General features: G+C 36.4%; 1 protein-coding gene across 3 annotated transcripts in view; it reads right to left on the bottom strand.

Moving 5' to 3' along the window:
• Positions 1-3,499: 3,499 nt before the first annotated feature.
• LOC121859507 (fibronectin type-III domain-containing protein 3a-like) overlaps positions 3,500-22,011 on the bottom strand; it is a 45,988-nt gene continuing 27,476 nt past the window's right edge. For all 3 annotated transcript variants that reach the window (XM_042356364.1, XM_042356365.1, XM_042356363.1), the window contains exons 5-19: positions 21,512-21,699; positions 21,037-21,168; positions 20,530-20,709; positions 19,594-19,840; positions 19,124-19,328; positions 18,191-18,409; positions 15,283-15,400; positions 14,328-14,550; positions 13,572-13,717; positions 12,142-12,402; positions 11,758-11,973; positions 10,872-11,038; positions 9,357-9,487; positions 8,594-8,788; positions 3,500-6,829 (exon numbers count right to left, since the gene is read on the bottom strand). In XM_042356364.1, coding sequence (XP_042212298.1) covers positions 6,698-6,829; positions 8,594-8,788; positions 9,357-9,487; positions 10,872-11,038; positions 11,758-11,973; positions 12,142-12,402; positions 13,572-13,717; positions 14,328-14,550; positions 15,283-15,400; positions 18,191-18,409; positions 19,124-19,328; positions 19,594-19,840; positions 20,530-20,709; positions 21,037-21,168; positions 21,512-21,699 — 2,760 coding nt within the window. In that variant the 3' untranslated portion in view covers positions 3,500-6,697. The remainder of the gene's footprint in view (positions 6,830-8,593; positions 8,789-9,356; positions 9,488-10,871; positions 11,039-11,757; positions 11,974-12,141; positions 12,403-13,571; positions 13,718-14,327; positions 14,551-15,282; positions 15,401-18,190; positions 18,410-19,123; positions 19,329-19,593; positions 19,841-20,529; positions 20,710-21,036; positions 21,169-21,511; positions 21,700-22,011) is intronic.

Consider the following 22,011-nt stretch of genomic DNA (forward strand, 5'->3'; position numbering starts at 1 on the left):
GCGCGCACCATTTTCGCGCCTCTTACACAACATGGCGGATGGCGGGAGGTTTGGATCCAAAAATGGCGCGGCTTGCCAGCCGCTCTCCGCGTAATAGGGTTCACGACCGCGGAATGTGAAAATGTTAGGTTCTGGCAAGGCACCGCGTTAACGGTGAAACGCGGAATGCGGGACCGCGTAATATGAGGACCAATCAGAAGGATAGGTCACACGGAATGGAAATAATGGATTTGTTGCTTTATTCAAGACAATCCCCAGAGGCAACTGAAGATGTCTTGAATAAAGACTTAAAGCTAAGGTACTGGGCGTTGTTTCCATTTTCCTGTGATTTTATCAAGATTTATCTATCCACGTTTTTGTTGTGATTTACATGATATATATATATATATATATATATATATATATATATATATATATATATATATATATATATATATATATATATATATATATATATATATATATATATATATATATATATATATATATATATATATATATATATATATATATATATATATATATATATATATATATATATATATATATATATTAGTATGCTATAACGAATCTAATTGGTTCTAGAACCTGTTCGTTATAGTATTCGTTTGTTATAGGATTAACTCGCTCTAGGCCCCCAAATACAACCACTTAACACTGAAAAATATAATATAAAAATTGTAAAATTGTAAAAGTGCATAAATATGCATCTAAAACTCTGAAAATAAAAGAATATCATTAATATTTGCAATAATAAAACAATAAATTAGGAAAAAAATTAAATTATGTTCTCATGCAGAGGAGTTTCTGCTCGTTATTGCATTCTCAATTTTATAGGTAAAACCGCTCGCTATAGGAATATTCGTGAGGTGATCCGCTCGCTATAGATACTTACTGCATATATATATATATATATATATATATATATATATATATATATATATATATATATATATATATATATATATATATATATATATATATATATATATATATATATATATATATATATATATATATATGTATGTATATATATATACATTTCATCTCCATTTGCCAAAGTGACAAGAAAAGTGAATTTTGACTGTGACCGTCTTTGTGTTCGGAGGTGGTCAGTAATGCATATCTGTATATTTACTGATCATAATACTTATCTCCTATAAATAATTAATTTAAAATTTATTTTTTTACAAAGAATATTCAGTAAATGACTGCGTTAATTCTTGAAACTACCGACAGTGGCAAATTTAGGATATAAATGATGAACAGAAGTCACGTCATGGATTCGGAGTTTGGTCCTTAATGATCACCTACCAGTTATAATGGTAGACTCCCTTTTTCGCGAAACAAGTATATAAATTAAAGAAAATACTTGCAGTGTGTTTAATGTATTACAGTATATTATAAATAAATAAATAAACAAATAAATCGGCAAATCTATTTCAAGTAAATGGAAATATTTTACTCACACCAACATTAGTTCCAATTAAATAACTGCCGCTTAAGTGAGTCACTAGTGTACACCAGCCGGTAAAATTTGATGCCAATACTTGAAGTGAATTGGCATTATTTTAAATAACCAACCATAAATAAATGGAAAAAAGATCAAAGGTGAGAAACATTATATTGTATGTATGTTGTGTTGTCAAAGGAAGAGAAACAATTGAAACTCTGCAATTGTGTGTAAATGAGGCAGAAAGATAGATCAGCAACCTAAGACTTGGTCACAATTTTTGTGATGCCATATGGAAGTAGGATCTACCATTAGACAATACTGTACATTATGCTTCCAATATCTTCCCAGGCGGTAGTATCTCCCTGTTTGGTAGCTGCCTAAAATTTTTAGTAATATTACTTTGATACAACATGATAAATTAGACAAACAATGAAAATAAACAAACAAAAGTTATTTACCAAGACCTTCTCTCTGAGAACAGAGGGATGGAGGGGGAGGGGAGATAAGACGGCTATTTATAGCCCGTCTTTGTGTAGGAAGTCGACCACACTATAAATAATTCATTTTAAATCTATATTTTTTTACATAGAACATTCAGTACATGACTGCAATTATAAAATATTGTGATATATACATATTTGTGTAATAAATGTATGTATTAAGTATGTACAGTAATCTTTTTCACTTAAATCCTAATGAAACACTATTGAATTAGAATACTGTAGCTGGTGTAAACAGTCGGAACAGTCCCACCACCAATTGTCTCTCGTGAAGCAAGCTTATAAATTAAAGAAAATACTTGCAGTCTGTTTAATATATTACAGTATGTTATAAATAAATAAATAAACAAATAAATCGGTAAATCCATTTCAAGTATATGAAACAATTGTATTCGACACCGACATTAGTTCCAGTTAAATAACAGACGTTTAAGTGAGTCACTAGTGTTTACACTACACCAACCGGTAACATTTGATGCCATTACTTGAAGTGAATTGGCCTTATTTTAAAAAACCATGGATGTGTAAACAGCACTGGTCAATGGGATGGTTGGTAAAGGACTACTGGGTCAGTAAGCTCCCAATGGTTAAGTGTCACATTTGGAGTACCGGTCTTATACAGCGAATTGGGCTCAAAAGCTACTTTTTAAATGGACATTTTTGGCGTCGTCTCATACAGCCCGTCGCCTTGTAGGCCGAGATATACGGTAGGTAAATCCAGCCCTGGTAGGCACATTTCCATACACTTAGTTTTGGCTGTCCCCTTGTACATATGTAAAGTGTGGGGTAATGAGTGTGGTCACTACTGCATACTCACAGGAATGTGCACTTTTGCTTCAGTATTTGTGATGAATAATGTAGGAGTCTTGAAAAATTTCTCAAGGGTTCATTTCCCATGTTCCACATAGGAAATTTACTGATGACCCTGTGAGGGTTCATTTTATGGAATCTTGTCACAATTACTAGTTAGTGCAGGCAGTGCCGGCTCTTAATAATGTTTGTCATATTGGAGGAAGATTATATATGTACATTTATCGGTTATTTTACGATTACTATGGAGCATAGTGCGGTAGGCTGGGGTAATGTGGATAGAAGATTAGTCGTGTCTGTGATAAAGGTAGACCCCAGCCCTTCCTCACTCATTTTACACAATACATAAACTCAGAAACAAAGATTTTTATTATTCCTAATTTTCCATTTCAGTGACAGCTTGCAGGAAGGAAGATGAGAAAGAAAATTTCCTTTCCTCATAGTTTATTTTGGAATGGCAAAGTGATGGTAGAACAGAGGCTATGGCAGGTGAAACCACACTTTAGAAAACTCTCTGGATCCTCAAGTAACTTGGCACCAAGTTTCTACTAATGAGTGTAGTCCTCCATAAATACATATCACCTGCCTGGGAGTAAAGTGGTAGGAAGTTGTCATGGTGTCTTTCATGTTCCAACCACAGTCACTGCTAGACTGATGCACACGTCACAGTATCTTACATAAATGCACTTTCATTTGATGAATGCTAAAGCTATGGAAACATTAAAACAAAATATAATATATAGAATATAATTCATATCTGCAGGCAATATGAGAGTATACATTTTTACTTATAGTACTATTATGTATAAAGAATATTTTTATGATATACTTACACAAGGCTATGGTACACAAAGTCTTAGAATACTAATTGTCACATATCCAAAAATATACTTGAGGGCCAAAACAATGAACTAAAGTGAACAAAACGGCAACAAGGTGCAAGACTACCTCTACCTAACCAGCAATTGGACCATCATCTTCCCCTGTGTCTCCATCGTCAAGGTTGTGTACTACAGTAATTACAATATCTGACAACCTAAATAATTGGCAGCATTTACGACTCCATTCTGGCACAGACTCCCCACCAACCACAAATCCAAGAAAATGTGGCTGACCAAGAAAGATGACAGTCCAACTCACAAGTGGAACAGTACAATTAGACTAATTTCAATTTAGTCTTTAACTGACTTGTCCATCCCAAAGTGAGCAGCAACCTTTATCCCAGACATATGCAAATTTTAGTATTTTGTCAGTAAATCAATAATGGCTTCCAAACACCTTGTAAATATCACAGCAAGAATGATGCCCAGTATTTATCAATTATTCTTTTTCTCTCTCTCTCTCTCTCTCTCTCTCTCTCTCTCTCTGATGTTTGTGGATACTGAGTCTCTTGCATCCATATTTTTGCAAATAATTAATCTGTGATGCCGAGTGTTATTTTATTCATTTTTTATAATACTGTACATACTATAATCATTTCCCCCCTAATTAGCCACTTTCACTTTGGGATGACTCATGTCAACAACTTTTCCAATCAATCACATGGAAAGAATCATGATTAACTTCCTTTTTGCTAAAGACAGGAGGTTCCAAAGAACCAAATACATTTTAGCAATTAATTTGTCCAAAATCAGTTTTGAAAACCCCTTATCTGCATGTCATAAGTATAAATCCTAAATACATCTTTGGAGGTTTACCATAAAATTGTGCAATGGTTATAACATTCAAACACTATGTATGAAGGAATTCTGTAATACAAACACCGCATCAAATCAGAAAGCAAGCTACCAATACCAGTTACAGAATAGCAATACATACAATATCATACTTTGATTCATATAAAATAATTTTTATTCTTAATTTTATGATTTACTGAATAATTTGAGATATATATATATATATATATATATATATATATATATATATATATATATATATATATATATATATATATATATATATATATATATATATATATATATATATATATATATATATATATATATATATATATATATATATATATATATATATATATATATATATATATATATATATATATATATATATATATATATATATATATATATATATATATAGGGATACCAACTTACAAAATATGGTTTGGACACTATTCTCCCCATCTAAGTTGCACTCCCAATAGGAAATGAAGCAAGAAAGTTCATGTACGAACTCTCCAACTTGGGACGACATCACAGTCTGGTATAACCATTTAGATCTGCCTGGACACATCAACACCACATCCATGAGGTTAATGCTGGTTTCTTGCAACCTTTCTTGGATGCTTAGTACCATGTAACTGTAACTTCCATTAACAACCAGTTATTTTAACTAGCCTAAATCCTTCAATAAGGAAAAAGCTCGATTGGCTCTTGTATCATTACAGAGGATATGACTGGTTAGATTCATGTCAGTGCTTTTGGAGAGTCTGGGCCTAAGACCCAAGGAGCTATGAAGAAGAGATGATGCCCTGCTTCCCTATGGCAGGCAAAAACCAATAAACCAGAGAGCAATATTGTTAACCCAACCCTCCACTTCCATTCGTTTTAAATAATGTGCGAGAAAATTCTAAATGGGAAGTGGGAAAGCACTTTGTCTCATAGCTATCCTGTTGAGACAAATGTGGCTTGTTGCATCAGTGAATCTGCTTTAAACAGCATCCAAGCTTCCCTTTTCATCCTTTATGGAAAATAATGCCCTGGAGCTAAATACTGTTGACATAGAAGTATCCACCACTTATTGCACCGACAGGAATAAAGCACACGGAAAAATACTGTGATATCTAACATGGCTGAACAAGCAGCTATGCTGCTGAACCAGATGCGACCTGTGAGTGAACTTTCCACTTGAGCACAGGGACAGCACACCAACCACTATTGAGCACCAGTGTTGCAACATTTAGCATCCAGAGGCAGTGGAAACAACACAAACAATCAACTGAACCCAGGTGCCATGCTTTAACTGTTTACAAGGGATATCAGTTCCATCCTAAGTACGTATGGGGGTATACAAATACTATCAGTGGCAGCTATTTTGGTCCATTATTACAATGTGTGGGTAACTTAAAACTTAAACTAGAAATGAACATCTAAATGTGGAGATTTCAGTTCACGGAATGTGTGATGATTTACCTGGGACAACTGCAGAGAAAATATAACTTTTTTTTTTTACTAAGGTAAATTTTATAAATCAGGTCTACTATATAAAACTAATTTTCACAACATCATAAACAACACATCAGGCAGCACAGAATATCAAGCAAATGTAGTTTGCTAAAAATACACTTTGGGAAGCAGGGTTTTGCAACTGCACAAAATAACTCAGCACCTTATTGTATTGAGTGAGAGTAAAATGGTACATACAGCAACAACAGTAATTTATATTGTGCACACACAGCCTTATTAAATTTCTCAAGGAGTTACTAAAGCACTCATACCAGATAAGTTGTATGATTTGACTGCTTTAATACATATTAATCTCTCAACTACTTTGGTACTAAAATCTTTTCCAGAGAATACACATTAGAAAGGGAAAAGAATATATTTGTATAAAAAGACCATCTGTAAAAGCATATGATATACCTTTAAATGTCTGTAAAATTACAATCTGAATGCAATGTACCATTTCACACTCACTTGGGAAAAATACAGAGACTGCTTGTACAAAACCACAAGTCCAGAGGCTGCTTTAACATTGGTTATTTGTCAGGTTTCCAGCTAACCTTTACAGACTACAGTGAGAGGTACAGGAGCGGCTGCTGTGTCTTGCATTAAACTCGTTCACTGTGCACCAACCACACCTGTGCCTTAGGCTACAATTGTGGGTCCTAGGCTCTTGGGATCATTGCAGTATAAATCTGGGTAGTTTTCCTCATAAAAATAAAAACCTGAAATTATATCTTATCGCTGGGTTACCGTGCAGGGTCAGGGGCCAAGAAGTGATGCAGGCCGATGGCAGCAATGGCACAGAAAAGAGAAAAAACAACCAAGATGGCAGCAGCCTTTTGTTGATCACTGAGATTGTGCCACTGCAGTCCCACCTCCTGAAAGCAACACATAATTTAGCAATCACTTTCCTTGGTTGTGACCACCCAGCAACAATGCAGGAAATGGCCTGTTGCTGATGGGCGATGCTACATAAAATAAATGCCACTACACGAGTCCTAACTATGTACCGTATTCACAGCTGTCATGTCCAATGGTGAGCCCAGTTATCAGGTACAGTCAGCCAAAGATGCACCGACCCCACCCTAGGTCTCGTGCTCGCAAGTTTGCCTGGCAATACTTGGTAAAGGAAGGCTGTACGTAAAGGTGATTGTGATTGGTGGATCTGTTTTCAGCTGTATCACTGTCAAGATAAATATTAAACAAACCAAAGGTAACATTTGTATAATAATAAACTATTCATTGTTATTTAAGATCATGAGAAGTTTCCAAATGGTCATAAGTTTGTTTACATAATGAAGAAAATTTGATATGAGAATCTTGTGGCAGCTGTGGTTGTAGTCGAGTTGCCAACTCATTAATATAATTTTCTTAATTATTTAAGCACGTATACGAAAATATGGAAATGTCTCATGACCTTAAATAACACTGAATAGTTTACTTAATATTTATCCTGACAGTGATACAGCCAAAAACAATCCACCAATCACAATCACCTTTACATACAGCCTTCCTTTACCAAGTATTGCCAGGTAAAATGGCGAGCACGAAACCCAGGGTGGGGTCAGTGCATCTTTGACTGACTGTACCATTCCCTTGAGTGGGACGAGGTCATTAAATACCTGCTTCAGGCAATATGATGGGTCAGAATCCCGATGAACCGGGCAGGGCTACCAACACTTCTAAATCCACTTGATGGCCCCACTGTTGATATTTGGCAAATTACGAACATATTTATAAAATATGTCCACAATTTGCTCTGATGGAGTTTGGAATTTAGAAAAACACTGTCAGCGCTGCTCCACTCAGCAATGTAAACACATCATGAAGCTAGCCCATAACCTAGTAGACTCACCTGCAATGTTTGTTTGATATTGCAAATAATAAAACAAACAGTGGTTGTTGATGAGGAAATCAAGTTTGCTTTGAATAAACACTAAACTGAACTGCTGAATGAGGAGTACAAATGAGAAAGGGGTAGCCTAGGATAAGCAGAGCTAGTACAGGGATAGCTAATATGCCCAAGTATAAAATCAGAGGTACAATACTGCATTTTATGACATACAAGAAACACTCCATTACAGCAGAGAATATTTAGGAAAAAATCTATGTGCATTTTCCTCCTGTAGTCATACTTTTCTTAAAATAATATATACTGTACTGTACGGTATCAGTAAATATGAAGAATAAATAAATATAATACCATTAATAAGTTAAAACAAAAATTAATAGTTTATTCCCATTTGGCTGCTGGGCAATGAAATTTATCCTACAAATATAGTAGCTTCATTACACAGCTCAGAACAGCCTCACTCCCACCTCTTCTTAACACATGGGTAAAGTTATTCCCTTCATATACAGTACAGTATATTTATTACAAGGTCAAAAACAGAGAATAAGCATATCTTACACCCCTGGGAGTTGGCCCACAATTGTGAGAGAGGGAGGGCACTCTTGTCTCCCATGTCGTTAGTGAAACAATTACCAAATGGCAATGCAGTATTTTTTATTTTTTTATTTTAGTATTATTTTTATTCTTTCCTCACATTAATGGGATAAAGATGCAAGGGATAAAGACGCCACGCTAATCCACGGATATATTTGAAATTCAATGCCGTGGTTAGTGAAATGAAAACACTTACCTGGGTGGTGTTTGCAGAGGTCTTAGTAGTAGTTACTGGAGCTGGCTTTGGGGTGTTGAAGAGTGCTGGGGAAGAATAAGCACCAGCCATCGTCTCTCCATCTCCACAGACTCGAACCCCACAAACACGAACATAGTACCCTGTGTGAGGCTCCAGACCTGTCAGTGCATATGAGGTTTCACTTCCAGTGTACACCTGAAAATAATACTCACATTATACAAACCATAAGTAAAATATCTAACACTTAAATTCCCTAAATAACTTGACCCCCCAAAAAATCACACATGCAGTACTGTGCAGACACACATGGGAGCCTCTTTATATTACTCACTAATATATCACTGCACCCAGACACAACAGTAACCCTATCAGTTGTAAAACTTTTTTTTTTTAATATAAAATGTCATTGCCAACTAGGTGCTGTGAGTGAGTGCTGAGTGAGTAGATTTCTCCCCTGTACTTTTAGTTTTAGTGTTGTAGTAAATAAATAAATGGTCATGTGATGACAGAACTAGCTATTACATCCTAGACCACAAGTACTGTATCTGGTAATAGGCAAAAGGTTAAACAAATTGGTACAAACATTGATCTTCAACAAACTAGTTTTTTCCATTTATCTGTTTAGAAATCTCGAGCATGAATGACTATCATGAAGCTCCAGAACCTAACATATAAAAAATAAATAAATACAAATATTATTACAATATAAAAACCACACATTATATATCAAGAACATCAAAATTTCCTAAAGCTAAACACATACCAGAGAGTAGTCCTGATCCTTGCCAGCTTGTAGCACCTGAAGACGATATACAATGGAATCTTCACCTGGACAACGCGCACTGCACCATTCAACAACGTGGCTTCCTTCTGGACTTTCCGTCACACGAGGAGCTAATGAAAAGAATGCTTACAATCTGTGTGTGTTGCACAAATTAACAACTTTAAACTTCCATAAAGAAAATAATAGCAAAGATATGGATATAAAACCAAGATACCACAGGCCATTTTAGGGGCATATGAAGACTTCCTTCTCTCATGTTTACTGATAACTCTGCATCTCCTGGCCTTTGCACTCTCTCAGTGTATTCTTTCTTTCTGCAGACAACCAGAAGCTCCTCATAGTTAGTGGGCATAGTTATTCAAATCTAACATTAATAATAATCCACTCCTGAATATTGCAACGTGTCTGCTTTATATAATAGGGGTACATAGTATGCGGTGTTATAATGTAAGTTGCTGCTACCTATCTACCTGCCTTTGTTTCCACTGGTGACTGAAACAAGAGGGAGGAAGACTTGAAAGGGATGGCAATAGATACATTAAGTACAATCTTTCGTATCAACATTCTAAGGTCAAGTTTTTATTACCACCTTCAAAACATTACTCATTTTTTATGCCCATTTGCCTCATTGTGCACGGTGTTAAAAATAAAATAAGATTACATCAGTATAAAAGATTCCCTATTTATACTGCATAATAACATCGGAGCCTGAAGGACTGACAGGACAAAGGATCAAAGTGTAAGGAGTACTGCAATGTCTTGACATGTAAAAATCCCAAGAAAGCTAACAGATGAATGTGTATTTAGGTAGTGTGGGCATAGTTTAGCCCTTAACAGTTAACAAGTGTACAGTATAAGAAGATTAAGGACACCATGGTTGAAGGTACAAGAGCAGATGCACAGGTTATAAAGGTAGAGTAGTCTGGTTGAATGGGGAGAGGTAAGAGGGCAGCTAGGGATTGAGAGCACAGTACTGAGGTTTTACATGGAGGTAGGCCAAGATGGTTCAGGCATATGGAGAGACAAACTGGATCAAGAGATGAACGAGTTTGAATATGGAGGGGAGGAGAGTTAAGGGTAGGCATGGCAAAAGGAGAGGCTGTAAGAAATAACCTCAGAGAGAACAACCCAACAAGAGAAGATACAAGAGACCACAGAACAGAGAGAGCTGCCATCAAACAAGAAAGGAAATTGGTTGTAAAATGATGATGACTTTATTAGCAACTGCAGTTACACGTTCTTACCCAAGAGATATAACCAAGCAAATAGTGAACTGATTAAATATGTAGTACGGTATTTGAAAACTTTATTACAAAACTAAAGCTGTAAACTCTAATCTACCGGTAATTCCTTCACTACAAAGACACCACATTTAATATTTCATTTGGCTAATGCAGAGAGAAGGCCCCATACACGAGGGGTTAACAGGATGTTTAGATTATGAGAAAACTGACTGACTCCAGTAAGGTTCTTTTAGTTTTTTCCAATTATTACCTTTAAGAGGAGGAGGAGGGGCCTTAGTAGTTGAGAGATGAGCCACAGCAGAATAAGGTCCAACACCCGCCTCGTTGCTGGCACAGATACGAAGATGGTATGCAGTGTTCTCCTCTAGCCTCACCACCTTGTAGTTCTGATTTGTGCCACTATACACCTGATAGAACCTGTCAAAGATAAAGAGTTCCTTAAATATTACAATAAACATCTTAATATTAAATCAACCAATCTCATTGTTGTTGTTGTTATATTATTACTGTGCTTCAACAATGAAGGTCTTCAAGCAGGTAAGTAAGTTCATAATGCACTAGTCCAACAACACTAAAAAATTATGAGATAGAACTCTCTGTAATCTTGTTAACTTCAATTGTACTTAAACTGCAAATTACAAGGGAAATTTCTGGAGTATGTCATATAAAACATTCCTGTATACCCTGACAGCATGAATATAGACTGTAAACACAGTTAAATGACTATCAGGTAAGAGTACCCGGTAAGTTCATTCTTACCTCCAATACTATACAATTCCCCCCCCCTCAATAAAAATTTACAAATCAACGATACCTCCATCTCTCTTCTCAAAGTTTTTCACAATAAATTAAGTCTACATCCCCAGTATCTTAAAACTTGTTCACTTATTCTGTCTAGTTACATTGAGTCATGCAGTTAGAAATCATCACATGCTGTATCTACCATCTATCAAAACATGACTTTCAGCACGATGAATGTGAAGAGCATTTATGTTCTTCCCAATGATATGATCAGACTATTTCTACTGAATTTTAGGTTCCAGTTTATTGCCTGTCCTAAAATAGAGTAATCATTTAGGGTTCTCGAATAAAAGAATGACTTCGTATCGAGAACAATCAAAATAAGTTCAACTTACTCTCTGGTACCGTTGTGAGGATTAGTGAATTCCATCTGAAGAGAATACGTCAACATGTCCAAGTTACGTCCATCACCCCACTTGAGCTTGAGGGAATTGTAGGAAGCTTTGACGAGCTCTAGGGTGGGCGGGGCAGGAGGCAGCGGTCTCGTTGTTATTTTGTGAATTCCACTGAATCCTCCAGGACCTACACTGTTCGTGGCTTGGATTCGTATTCTAAAAAGAGAGCCAGAAAAGGGGGTTTAAGATTATGATAATTTCTAAACAGAGTAATCAAACAAGTAAATGTGTTTGAAGGTCATGCTGCACTCATGTTTATGGAGTACGTTTACAGTGACGGATACATTATACATAAAAGTGAAAATCCCCATAAAGTTATATTACCTATACAAGGTTTCAGGCTGAAGATCGTTGAGTGTATACTCCGTCTCTGGTCCTGGCGTGGTGACTGTCCTATCGCCCACTTCTATTACATAGTGAGTAATGGGGTCACCATGGTTGGCAGGCTCTCCCCACAGCAATGTAACAGCTGTGGCAGCTGGGGAGGAGGAGATGTAGGCAACTGGTGCAGGGGGGGCAGCAGGGGTCGTCACTGTTGCATGTGAGGACCAAGGACCAACTCCTGCACTGTTACTGCAACACACTCTACAAGAGGCAACAAAACCAAATAGTGTGTTACTGATTAATGAAGGGAATTAAACTTCAATTGATGCACATTAATACTTGAACACTTATGCAAGTACAGTGCAGTATGCAGAAAGCAAAGAGTGATGTTATATAAACTAAAGTTATATTTGAAGGGATAAAAAATATTTTGTAGGAATGTCCAAGAAGCCAAAACAAATGATCAGATCAAAATGTGGTCTTATTAAACTAGATTTTTCAGCGTTAGACTTGACTGACACCACTGGGATAGCAATGACATTCGGGGAAAACTTGGCTTCGAGAAAAAGAAATGGGAGACTGATCTTGAAAAGTCAATTTAAGGCCAAGCCCATAAACATGATGTATGCATAAAGTGCAGTAAGTCAATGGGTTGAAATCAGGACCTCATTTCATCTTTGTGGTGGGAAATATTTTATGAATCCCTGATAAAGCTACTTTAGAAGCAAAGTCAACACTTAAAACAGAAGGCATGACATTACAACATCATACTGGCCATAATGAAATTTCAGATGTTAATCTTATTCAGTTCCACCTAACTTGCATGTTATCCACTGGGAGGAGACAAAAGTTAAGGGCTCTGCCACAAACTGGGATAACAGTATCAATCCTTCACTTCTCATTTTATGCCCTCCACTAAGTGACTCCTGAAACTGAAGCCTGCTAGCAAAAAAGGAGGGAAAACTAAAAAATCCTCCAACTGCATGAGTTACAAGTACCCCCCACCACCATTAAATGCAATCACCTAAAATTTTATGTTTATCAATGGTGTTTGTCCCAAAACTTAAAGAACATACAGCAAATTCTTTCAAGGTCAGACCAACAGATACTGAACAGATTAACAGAAATGATCACGTTATATTATATAGGTTATGTCACTGTCCATATTAGAGTACTGTAACTACATTTCTCGTATTGTGAACGAGACAAGTTTGATATGACACAATAACAGTGAAGATTAACACAGAATTAGAACATAATTCAAAAGGAAAAGTTGAAAATTATAATTAATATACAAAAGCACAAATGAGAAAGAAGATAAACCTAAATTACACCATCACAGCAGATGATTAAAGTAGGCAAACATTAAAGAGTTAATTAGTATAATATATATGAAGGACACTCCTGTAGTAACCCAAGAGCCAGCTCACCTGAAAGCATAGGTTGTAGCAGGAGCCAAGTTACGCACTTCAGTAGTAGTGGAGGACCCAGTGTATGCACTGTTGAAAGTCAGTTCAGACTCCATGTCACCACAAGTTGAAGATGACTCCGAGGACTCGGCATGGGGGCAAGATACCTATAAGAGAAAAGAACATTATTCTATTTCTATTTCCACACCAAGGGATATCCAGCAACTAAATACTGTACAGTACATTTCAGCTACTGATCTAACACACTTAACTATAAAGTAGTTTATATAAAAATGCCTAATCAAAGTAGTCCCCCAAGAAGTAATGTTGCTATTCCTGTCTTTACAATTTGAAATGCTAGACAAAATGCTTCGATACATTTGCCAGTGAAGTGTGATACATAGGCATGCCTGCTCCCCATATCGGAAGGAGTATTAAAATATACAAAACAAATTTATTTATGAAATATCTGCAGAAATAAAACTTATATTACTGACAAATTTGAAATTCTAGCAGTTCTCTGCACGATATTGTTACAGGATACCTTGATCCACAAAGTAGATAATGGTGTATACCAATATCTGTAATCGATGTTCTAACCGTTCTGAAACTAGTGAACTAACACTGCTCACAAAACCACTAACCACATTGACCCTATTTGATATTTACAAAGCATACCCTACTTATTGGCAAATGAAATATTATGATACCCTACTGTAATATTTCAAACCAGGCGGGCTCTACACTATCAATGGTTACAAAACTATTGATCCTTACCTCTGCAATCTGTACATTATACTGATCAATCCCAGCTCCATTGTTTATAGGTTCTTCCCATGCCAAGTGCACAGAATAAGGGCTGCGACAAGCTAGATGAGGTGCGTGTGGAGCATCGGGAGGCCCAGCGCCACTCACCACCTCCAGAGGTTCAGACCACGGCCCTGGACCCATGCGGTTTACACCTCTCACCAGGAAGATATACGGTCGACCAGGTAAAAGGCTGTCAGAGTGAAATGTATGTCAGCATTTCACAACTTTAGTAAATAAATAACAAGACAAACTGGAAGAAAAAATTCTACTCGAGAAGACTGGTTAACAAGCACTATTGACCCACCCAGGCCTCTTATCTTATGACTGGGATGATGTCGAACATGTTAAAACACAAACACAGTTTTTCTAAGTACCATCAGCTTAAACACCATCTTAAGCTTAGTAGCCTTAAAGACAACAGTAGTATTTCCTGCTTCAAGAACTAATTGGCCATTTTTAGATAAAACAGAACATCAGTTATGATACAAAGTCTACTTGTTCTTAACACAACCATTTTTGTCTTCCGATCTTCTAAATCTAATAACAGCAAGTTTATTTTTATAAATTGATACTAAAACAAGTATATTTAGTCAGAAAAACATAAGTATTATCCAAACTGGATACCATGGTTGGTAAAACTGTGTACAAAATATAAAATGTGGAAACTGTGTTCACTACTGTACTGCAGTCTGTAAACCTGTGGTTGGCGAGGGATTAATGTAACGGGTAACACACTGTATTGTTGAGGTAGGAAAATATATCAGAACACATCTGTTACAGCAGTATGAATGACAGTTAATGAAGAGTTATTGTTTGCTCTTGGTTCCAGCCACTTTACAGTACAGTAGGAGACAGCTTACAACAGTGTTTATGGAGATCCAGGAATACCGTTTTTCTTTTGAACTTAGAATAAGTTACTTACCTAGCAACAGTGCATTCAAGATCTCGTCCACAGTACACCTGTCTTCTGTCGTTGTCTGGAGACATCATGTCAATGCGGAACTCGGTCACAGGCGCTCCACCATCATATTCCGGATGACCTGTTATGTTAATAAGAACACACATTAATTATGAGCAATTAAATATGGCGAGCCGATTATTTTTTCTTTGCCGAATAAGCAATTAGTATACATTACTATTCACAGCACTCGGTAAAATAGTACAGAATCTTAAATGCACGGCACAAATTACAGCAGCCCATGTGGCAACTTCTCACTGGAGTGTTAGTTCTATCAACACACTGCCCAGGTGTCATTTGAGCCCAGCCACATTTATATTAACTATTTTTGTGGTTTCATGGCTCTTTATAAAATGGTCTAACACCTGGCTCTTGGTAGTGATGCTATAGGCAGTTCAACACGTGTACCTGAGCCTCTCTCTCTCTCTCTCTCGATAAAATAATCCTTAAAGTACTAGATGCAACTGGGCAGGTATGGAGTAAGATCACAAGTGCTTCAACAGGAATACGTACTAAAAGAAACCACCTGCTACAACATTATTCTGGTCAGGAAAAAGCGAAGAATATTTAAAGTAAAGTTGGAATGTGAAGCTGCCTTTTCGAGGGAGTACTCTAATGTATAAGCCATCAGGGAAGCCAACAGAGTTTGAGAACTACTGTATAATGTTAAAGTGGTACAATATTGTACCAACAGAGCGCTGATTGTGTTTGTGTGTAATTTGCAACTTATGGGTGGTGACAGAAGCTAGGCTGAACACTTTGGCATGAAATAAGGCAAGTGTAGAGGATTATATTTCTCATTCATCTACTGTATGTCATTATCTTGTTTAGAGATGGAGAAGAGAAGAGAAGAGAGAATTACCTGGTCACGTGCATGGGGTGGGCGAGAGATTAAAGTCATTACAGTGGTCCCTCGGTTAACGAACGCCTCGGTTAACGAACTGCCTCCCATAAGATTCTTAAATTCGGTTAACGAACAAAAATTCAGTTAACGAATTTCTTACGAACCGACCTCAACATGTTTTCGCTTGCACTGGCCGGTCAACCAGCTTTAGTATTAGTCCGCCAATACATTAATCGGTTCTAGGGCTTAAATTCCTTACTATTTTAGTAAATATCAAGAAGTTTATACTATTCAATAATTTTAAAAGTTTAATATTCAATTTTTTAGTCATTTTAACAATTATTGAACATAATTGAAGGTAAAGTGACTAGTTTAATGCGCGGCATCCAGCCTCTTAACACAGCAAACAGGCGTTAGTCTCTCTGTTTTCACTGGAGGTAACATCTTGCTTGAGACTCTCTTCAACTAAACGCTTTTTTTCTGTGTTTCCAAGCAAATTATTGGTCATTTTGAAATATATTTTACATATTGACAATATATAATGCAGTGCAGTGTTGATTTAAAGAAAATAATCTTGAAATACACCAAGAGAACTAAAATTTTATGGGTGAAATGGTGCCATGGGGTGACTTCTCTTCCATCCCAATGCCTTCTCTTCTTCCTTCTCCTCCACCCCCATTCTAATTCCCATCATCATCATCATCATCATCATCATCCAGGAGCCTTCTACATACACACCTCAAAGTAAGTGAACTTTTCTACCATTTTTGTTGAATTTAGGCAATTTTCGGTGAGCTAGAACCAATTACCCAAAAACCCATTGAAACAATGGTTTCGGTTAACGAACAACCTGCTGGAACGGATTGTGTTCGTTAACCGAGGGACCACTGTACTTGTTCAGTGTTCATTGTCAAACCGAGTTGAAAGATACAAGGGAAAAACTGGAGGGGAAAGGAAGGGAGAATCCTACTGCCAATGATACCGAAGGAACAAGCCTTGTAGCTGATGCCAAGGTAAGTTCTGACAAAAAAAATTCCAATTGCCAGCCCAAAATGAATTCTATGATTATTTCTAATGATCATGCTGACAATATTCTCATAAATGAGCCAAGTCTTATTAAATTAACTAAGACAAGCCGTGTCCCTAAGCTTTAAATCATCTTTATACAGTATACATTTTCTTAGTGATATAGACTAACTTCACCATTTAATTTCACTAGTTTTGTAACACAATTGACATCCGAGATATTACATTACATTTCGGCACAAAGTCCAAACACAAATTCTGTTCAAATTTCATGTAAAGGTAACTGTTAAATAAGACATTTTGAAGGTTAATATGAAAACAGAACCCAAAGCATCAATTAAAGTACTTTCATAATAAGATAGTTTATAAAAGTGAGAATATATTTACAAAGTATAATGCTTTCCCTGATTTGTTATTACTGTATGCAGTTTGGAAAACATATTTTATGAAAGATCTGCAGCACTCTGTTCCTCTCAACTGTACAAACAGAGCATAAAGCTCTGCAGCGACCCCATTGCCTAGGAAACTCACTCACTCTTCCCCTTCCACAAATTTTCCAACTCGTTACATTTCATCACCAAGCCTGAACATGCTGCCTCGACTTTCGCCCATTTTTTAAGCATTCAGGGCAGTAAATTGGAAGAGGAATCCCAAACACCGAGTTACTTTCTTGATTCCATTACAGACTTACTGTCCTAAATGATTAAAAAGAATGAAGAGTTTGTCTGGTGAGTGTTGTTATTATACAGTATTTATGTTGTCCTCTGCATGTTAATATATGTTTATCTATTGTTGTAATGTATCTTCATTTATGATGGTTTAGGGTCAAACATTTTTCCCTACAACAAATCTCTATTTATAACATTGGAGGCTACAGCATAGTTTATCACCTAACCTAGTACTTTTTATAACACATTACTGTACTAAATTAAGTGAGATACACCTGTACAGTAAAATACCAGTCCCTTGATTTGTTCAACAATACCTTCCACACATACATACCCCACTTGAGCTGTAATAAGGAAGCTTTAGGTTTGCCCAATAACCGAGGAGGTTGACACACCCCAGGACATATGGCCTCAGTGGTCACGATGGCAGTGTCACTCCAATCACTCTGTCCTCCTGGGCTTTCACACAGTAGTCGAACACGGTAGCTCATCCCTGGACTCAAATCTGTACACTCTGTCTCGACACTTTCTCCAGAATATATACACTCAAATCCTGTTAAAAAATATATAATTTATATAAATAAATAAACCAAATTACAGTACATACTGTTGTCACTATAATCTAAATCATTAATGTTAATACAATCTAAATCAATAGTTCCTACTGTATAATCTAAATCAGGGGCATCAAACTTGTTATTCACAAAGACACTAAGGAATCCATCCCTTTTGATAACTGGGGTATTCCTTGTCTCCTATCCAGCCAAACCTTGAGAAACTAGTGAAAGAAATATGCTGAAACAGTACAATTTAATGCTCAACTCTTGACTTATGGTACAGTATTTCTTCTTATTGTTCAGTATTCTACTCTACATCCTATATTTTGTTCACATTCTTATAAAATGTGTTCGTGTGGATTACAGTTTTATGAACAGAATAATCAAATTTTAACTGACAAAATCTTAAGTTCGTAATGTGATTATATGGCGCCATACAACACACCCCTTGATGTGGAGTACCAGTACCAAGTGTTTCCTCCCTGGTCCTCAGGCAACCGATAGAACTAAAATGTGGCCCACGAGAGGTTCCGAGTTTGACACCACTGATCAGTAAGTTACTTTACAAAAAATAATAATTGAATAAAGAAAATCACTCATAAAGATCCCAAAAGGCACAGCCAAAACATTAAAATTAAATACCATTAGTTTATTTCTCGGTAGCGTACAACATACAAAAAACCCACAAAAAAACCATCGAGAAAACTCACCAGTGCCACGGTCAATTTCTACTCTATAGACAGTTATGGGAGAACCCCCATGATCAGCTGGTGGAGTCCAGGTAAGCGTCAACTTGGTAGACTTCGGTCGACCCTTAACAGTCGGGGAGGATGGGGGCTTTGGCCGGTCTGGCAGCGTCGGGTAACAGACAATGTCCGAGAATGGTGATGTACCTTCGTCGTTCCGGGCACATAACTAATAGGAAGATATATTTCAATTGAACGTTTCCTCTTCTCTACGAACATGTATAAATATAAATACTATACTATACTAATAGGAAAAGTTATAATCAGAAAAAGGATATTATATACACAGTATACCTGTATGAAGCCTGTCAGTCATGTTATTCAAGTAAAGGCACAACTTAAGACCATATACAGTACTGGAAAACAAAACCCCAGTATAGTTCATTCCATTTCTTAAAAAAAAAAGCACATCTTCAAAGGCCATTTTCACTTACTCTAAACTTATAATCCGCATTTCTCCTTAAGTCATGACAGGTAAATCTTGTCTCCGGGCCACTGTAAACCGCAATGAAACCATAGCTATTTAACGAGTCCTCCATCTGCAAGGTGTACAATTCCTCCATGGGTCTCTTGATCCAGCCAAGACTTAGAGATGTAACAGATGCTTGCTCTAAGACAGGAGGAGCAGGTTGGGAGGGCACCACACCATTCGTCCAAGCTACACACTCGGGGCTGTACTCGCTGAAGACACGAAGGAAAGGATTTTGCTTTAATATTACTATGTAAATATAACTAGCACGTCAGAATATCTTTCCTCGTCAATAAGAGGTATTTAATTTCACGAAAGATTTCTAGAGGATGGAATAATTTTTTTCCCACAGAAGTAATGTTATTGAAAAAATTGTCTTAAAAATTATCACCCAAAACCTACTCCTGAAATTATATTTGAACTTACTGAATAAGGGGATATCTACACCCCATGAGGTAAAATCCCAACTACTCTTAGTTAATTTCCTATAGTTTACGCTTAATTACAGATATCAATAAAAACAGTTTAAACCAAGAGTTATTTATTTTAATCCCAAACTGATGAACCAATTTCTCAACTATTAAGTCTCATAACATTGAATAATATATTTCATCAGATGAATAGCTGGGAAGATAATGACCAACACACTGATAACCACACAAAAAAATTAAATAAAATCCTATTCTTACTATTATAGATAAGTAGTGTAATTACAATGGCTACCGATATGAAAAGCCACCTATAGATAAAACCCACCCACCCACACTCCCCCCCCCCACCCTTTCAATCAGTGGGATAAAAATAAAATAATTCCTTTAATATGGCTTACAATTATTCACATTTCCTTACACTGTGTTCATTGCCAACGTAAATTCCCTTAAGATTCTCTAACATCCCTCACCTCTTGCCATGTTCATTGACTGCAGAAACACGCGCTCGGTAGCGTGTGTGTGGTTGAAGTTTAACAATAGTATGTTGTTTTTGCCGTCCTTTGTAGACTTCTGTCCACTCTCCACTGTTCCCACACAACTCAAGAATAAATGCAGTCACACGAGATCCATTTTCTTTCACAGGAAACCATCTGAAATTAAAGCCTTTATCATTTGCTAAACCTAGATAATTTATAACACTATGATGCTACAATGGAAAAAATCTAAGTACGAATTCACATATTGGCTGTACCGTATTAAAGTGAGTAGTCATGGTCAAAAGTAATCATTCACTCCATCACCAACCCCTGGACAAATAAAGGACAAGGGATTTGGCTCTGGAGTTTTACGCATTTTCTACAATGGGCTTCTTTGTTTGTACGTACTTTTACTGCATTACTCTCATCACATAAACCATAGATCTTTACTACAATATTACAAAAGATTCATCAAACTTGAAGTTTCTTTTAAATACCAACCTGAACTGAAGAGAAGTTTTTGATCTGTGATTCATTTTTGGCAGCTGGGGAGCATCTGGGACAGTAGAGTGTGTTTGGAAAACTGTAACACCACTAGAATCCCCTCGCACAGTACCACATAAACACTGGAAACTATAAAAAAAATATATATAGTACTGTACATATAACTCCATTCTAAAATATTACTTGTAAAACTTCAAACTGAACATTATAACCCAAAATTAACATACTATCTGCACATATATAAGTGAAACCTCCATATAATGAACTTCAATCTAACATTAGAAGGTTTAATATATAACAGAATAACCTTCCCCATATAGTCAGTTACAAGGAAGATTCAAATTTATTCAACAGGCTTCACTAGCATATTTCTATTAAGACGATGACTTGGCTGAGATTTTGTCAAAGACTTCTTCTACAACAAGTTTATGGCAGTACAGTATCGATAAAACCGAGATGCTCCGACACTTACTAGACCCTATACTCAGTAGCAGGTTTGAGTCCACTAATTGTAAGTTGCGTGGCAGGGATGGACATGTACGAGTTGTTATTTAGGAAGACCTCATACAGTAGTTCAGAGACTGGGGTGTCATCATGCAGGCCACACAAATCAGGAGCCAGCCACTGGATAACAGCTTCATGGGGCATCACATTAATCACCTGTTGAGACAAGTAAAGTATGTACAATACTGTATATAATGAGAGAGAGAGATGATCAATACTGTACAGGTGTATATCATTCCCTAATGTAGAATTTTGCCCTTTTCAGAATATTTTGACCACTTCAAATTCTAGTATAGTATTGTGCTCAAAGCTCTAATAATTCATAATACACTATTCCAAACTGAAGAAAATATTACAAAAAAAAAGAGAGTGTCTGTTTCATAACTATTGAAACTTCCCTATAATGTCATAGAAAAAAGTCATTCAACAATGATATGATTTCCCCCTTTATCACTAAAATATTTCCTA

The sequence above is a fragment of the Homarus americanus genome, unplaced genomic scaffold (genome assembly GCF_018991925.1).
Source record: "Homarus americanus isolate GMGI-L3 unplaced genomic scaffold, GMGI_Hamer_2.0 scaffold7626, whole genome shotgun sequence".
NCBI classification, from domain to species: Eukaryota; Metazoa; Arthropoda; class Malacostraca; order Decapoda; family Nephropidae; genus Homarus; species Homarus americanus.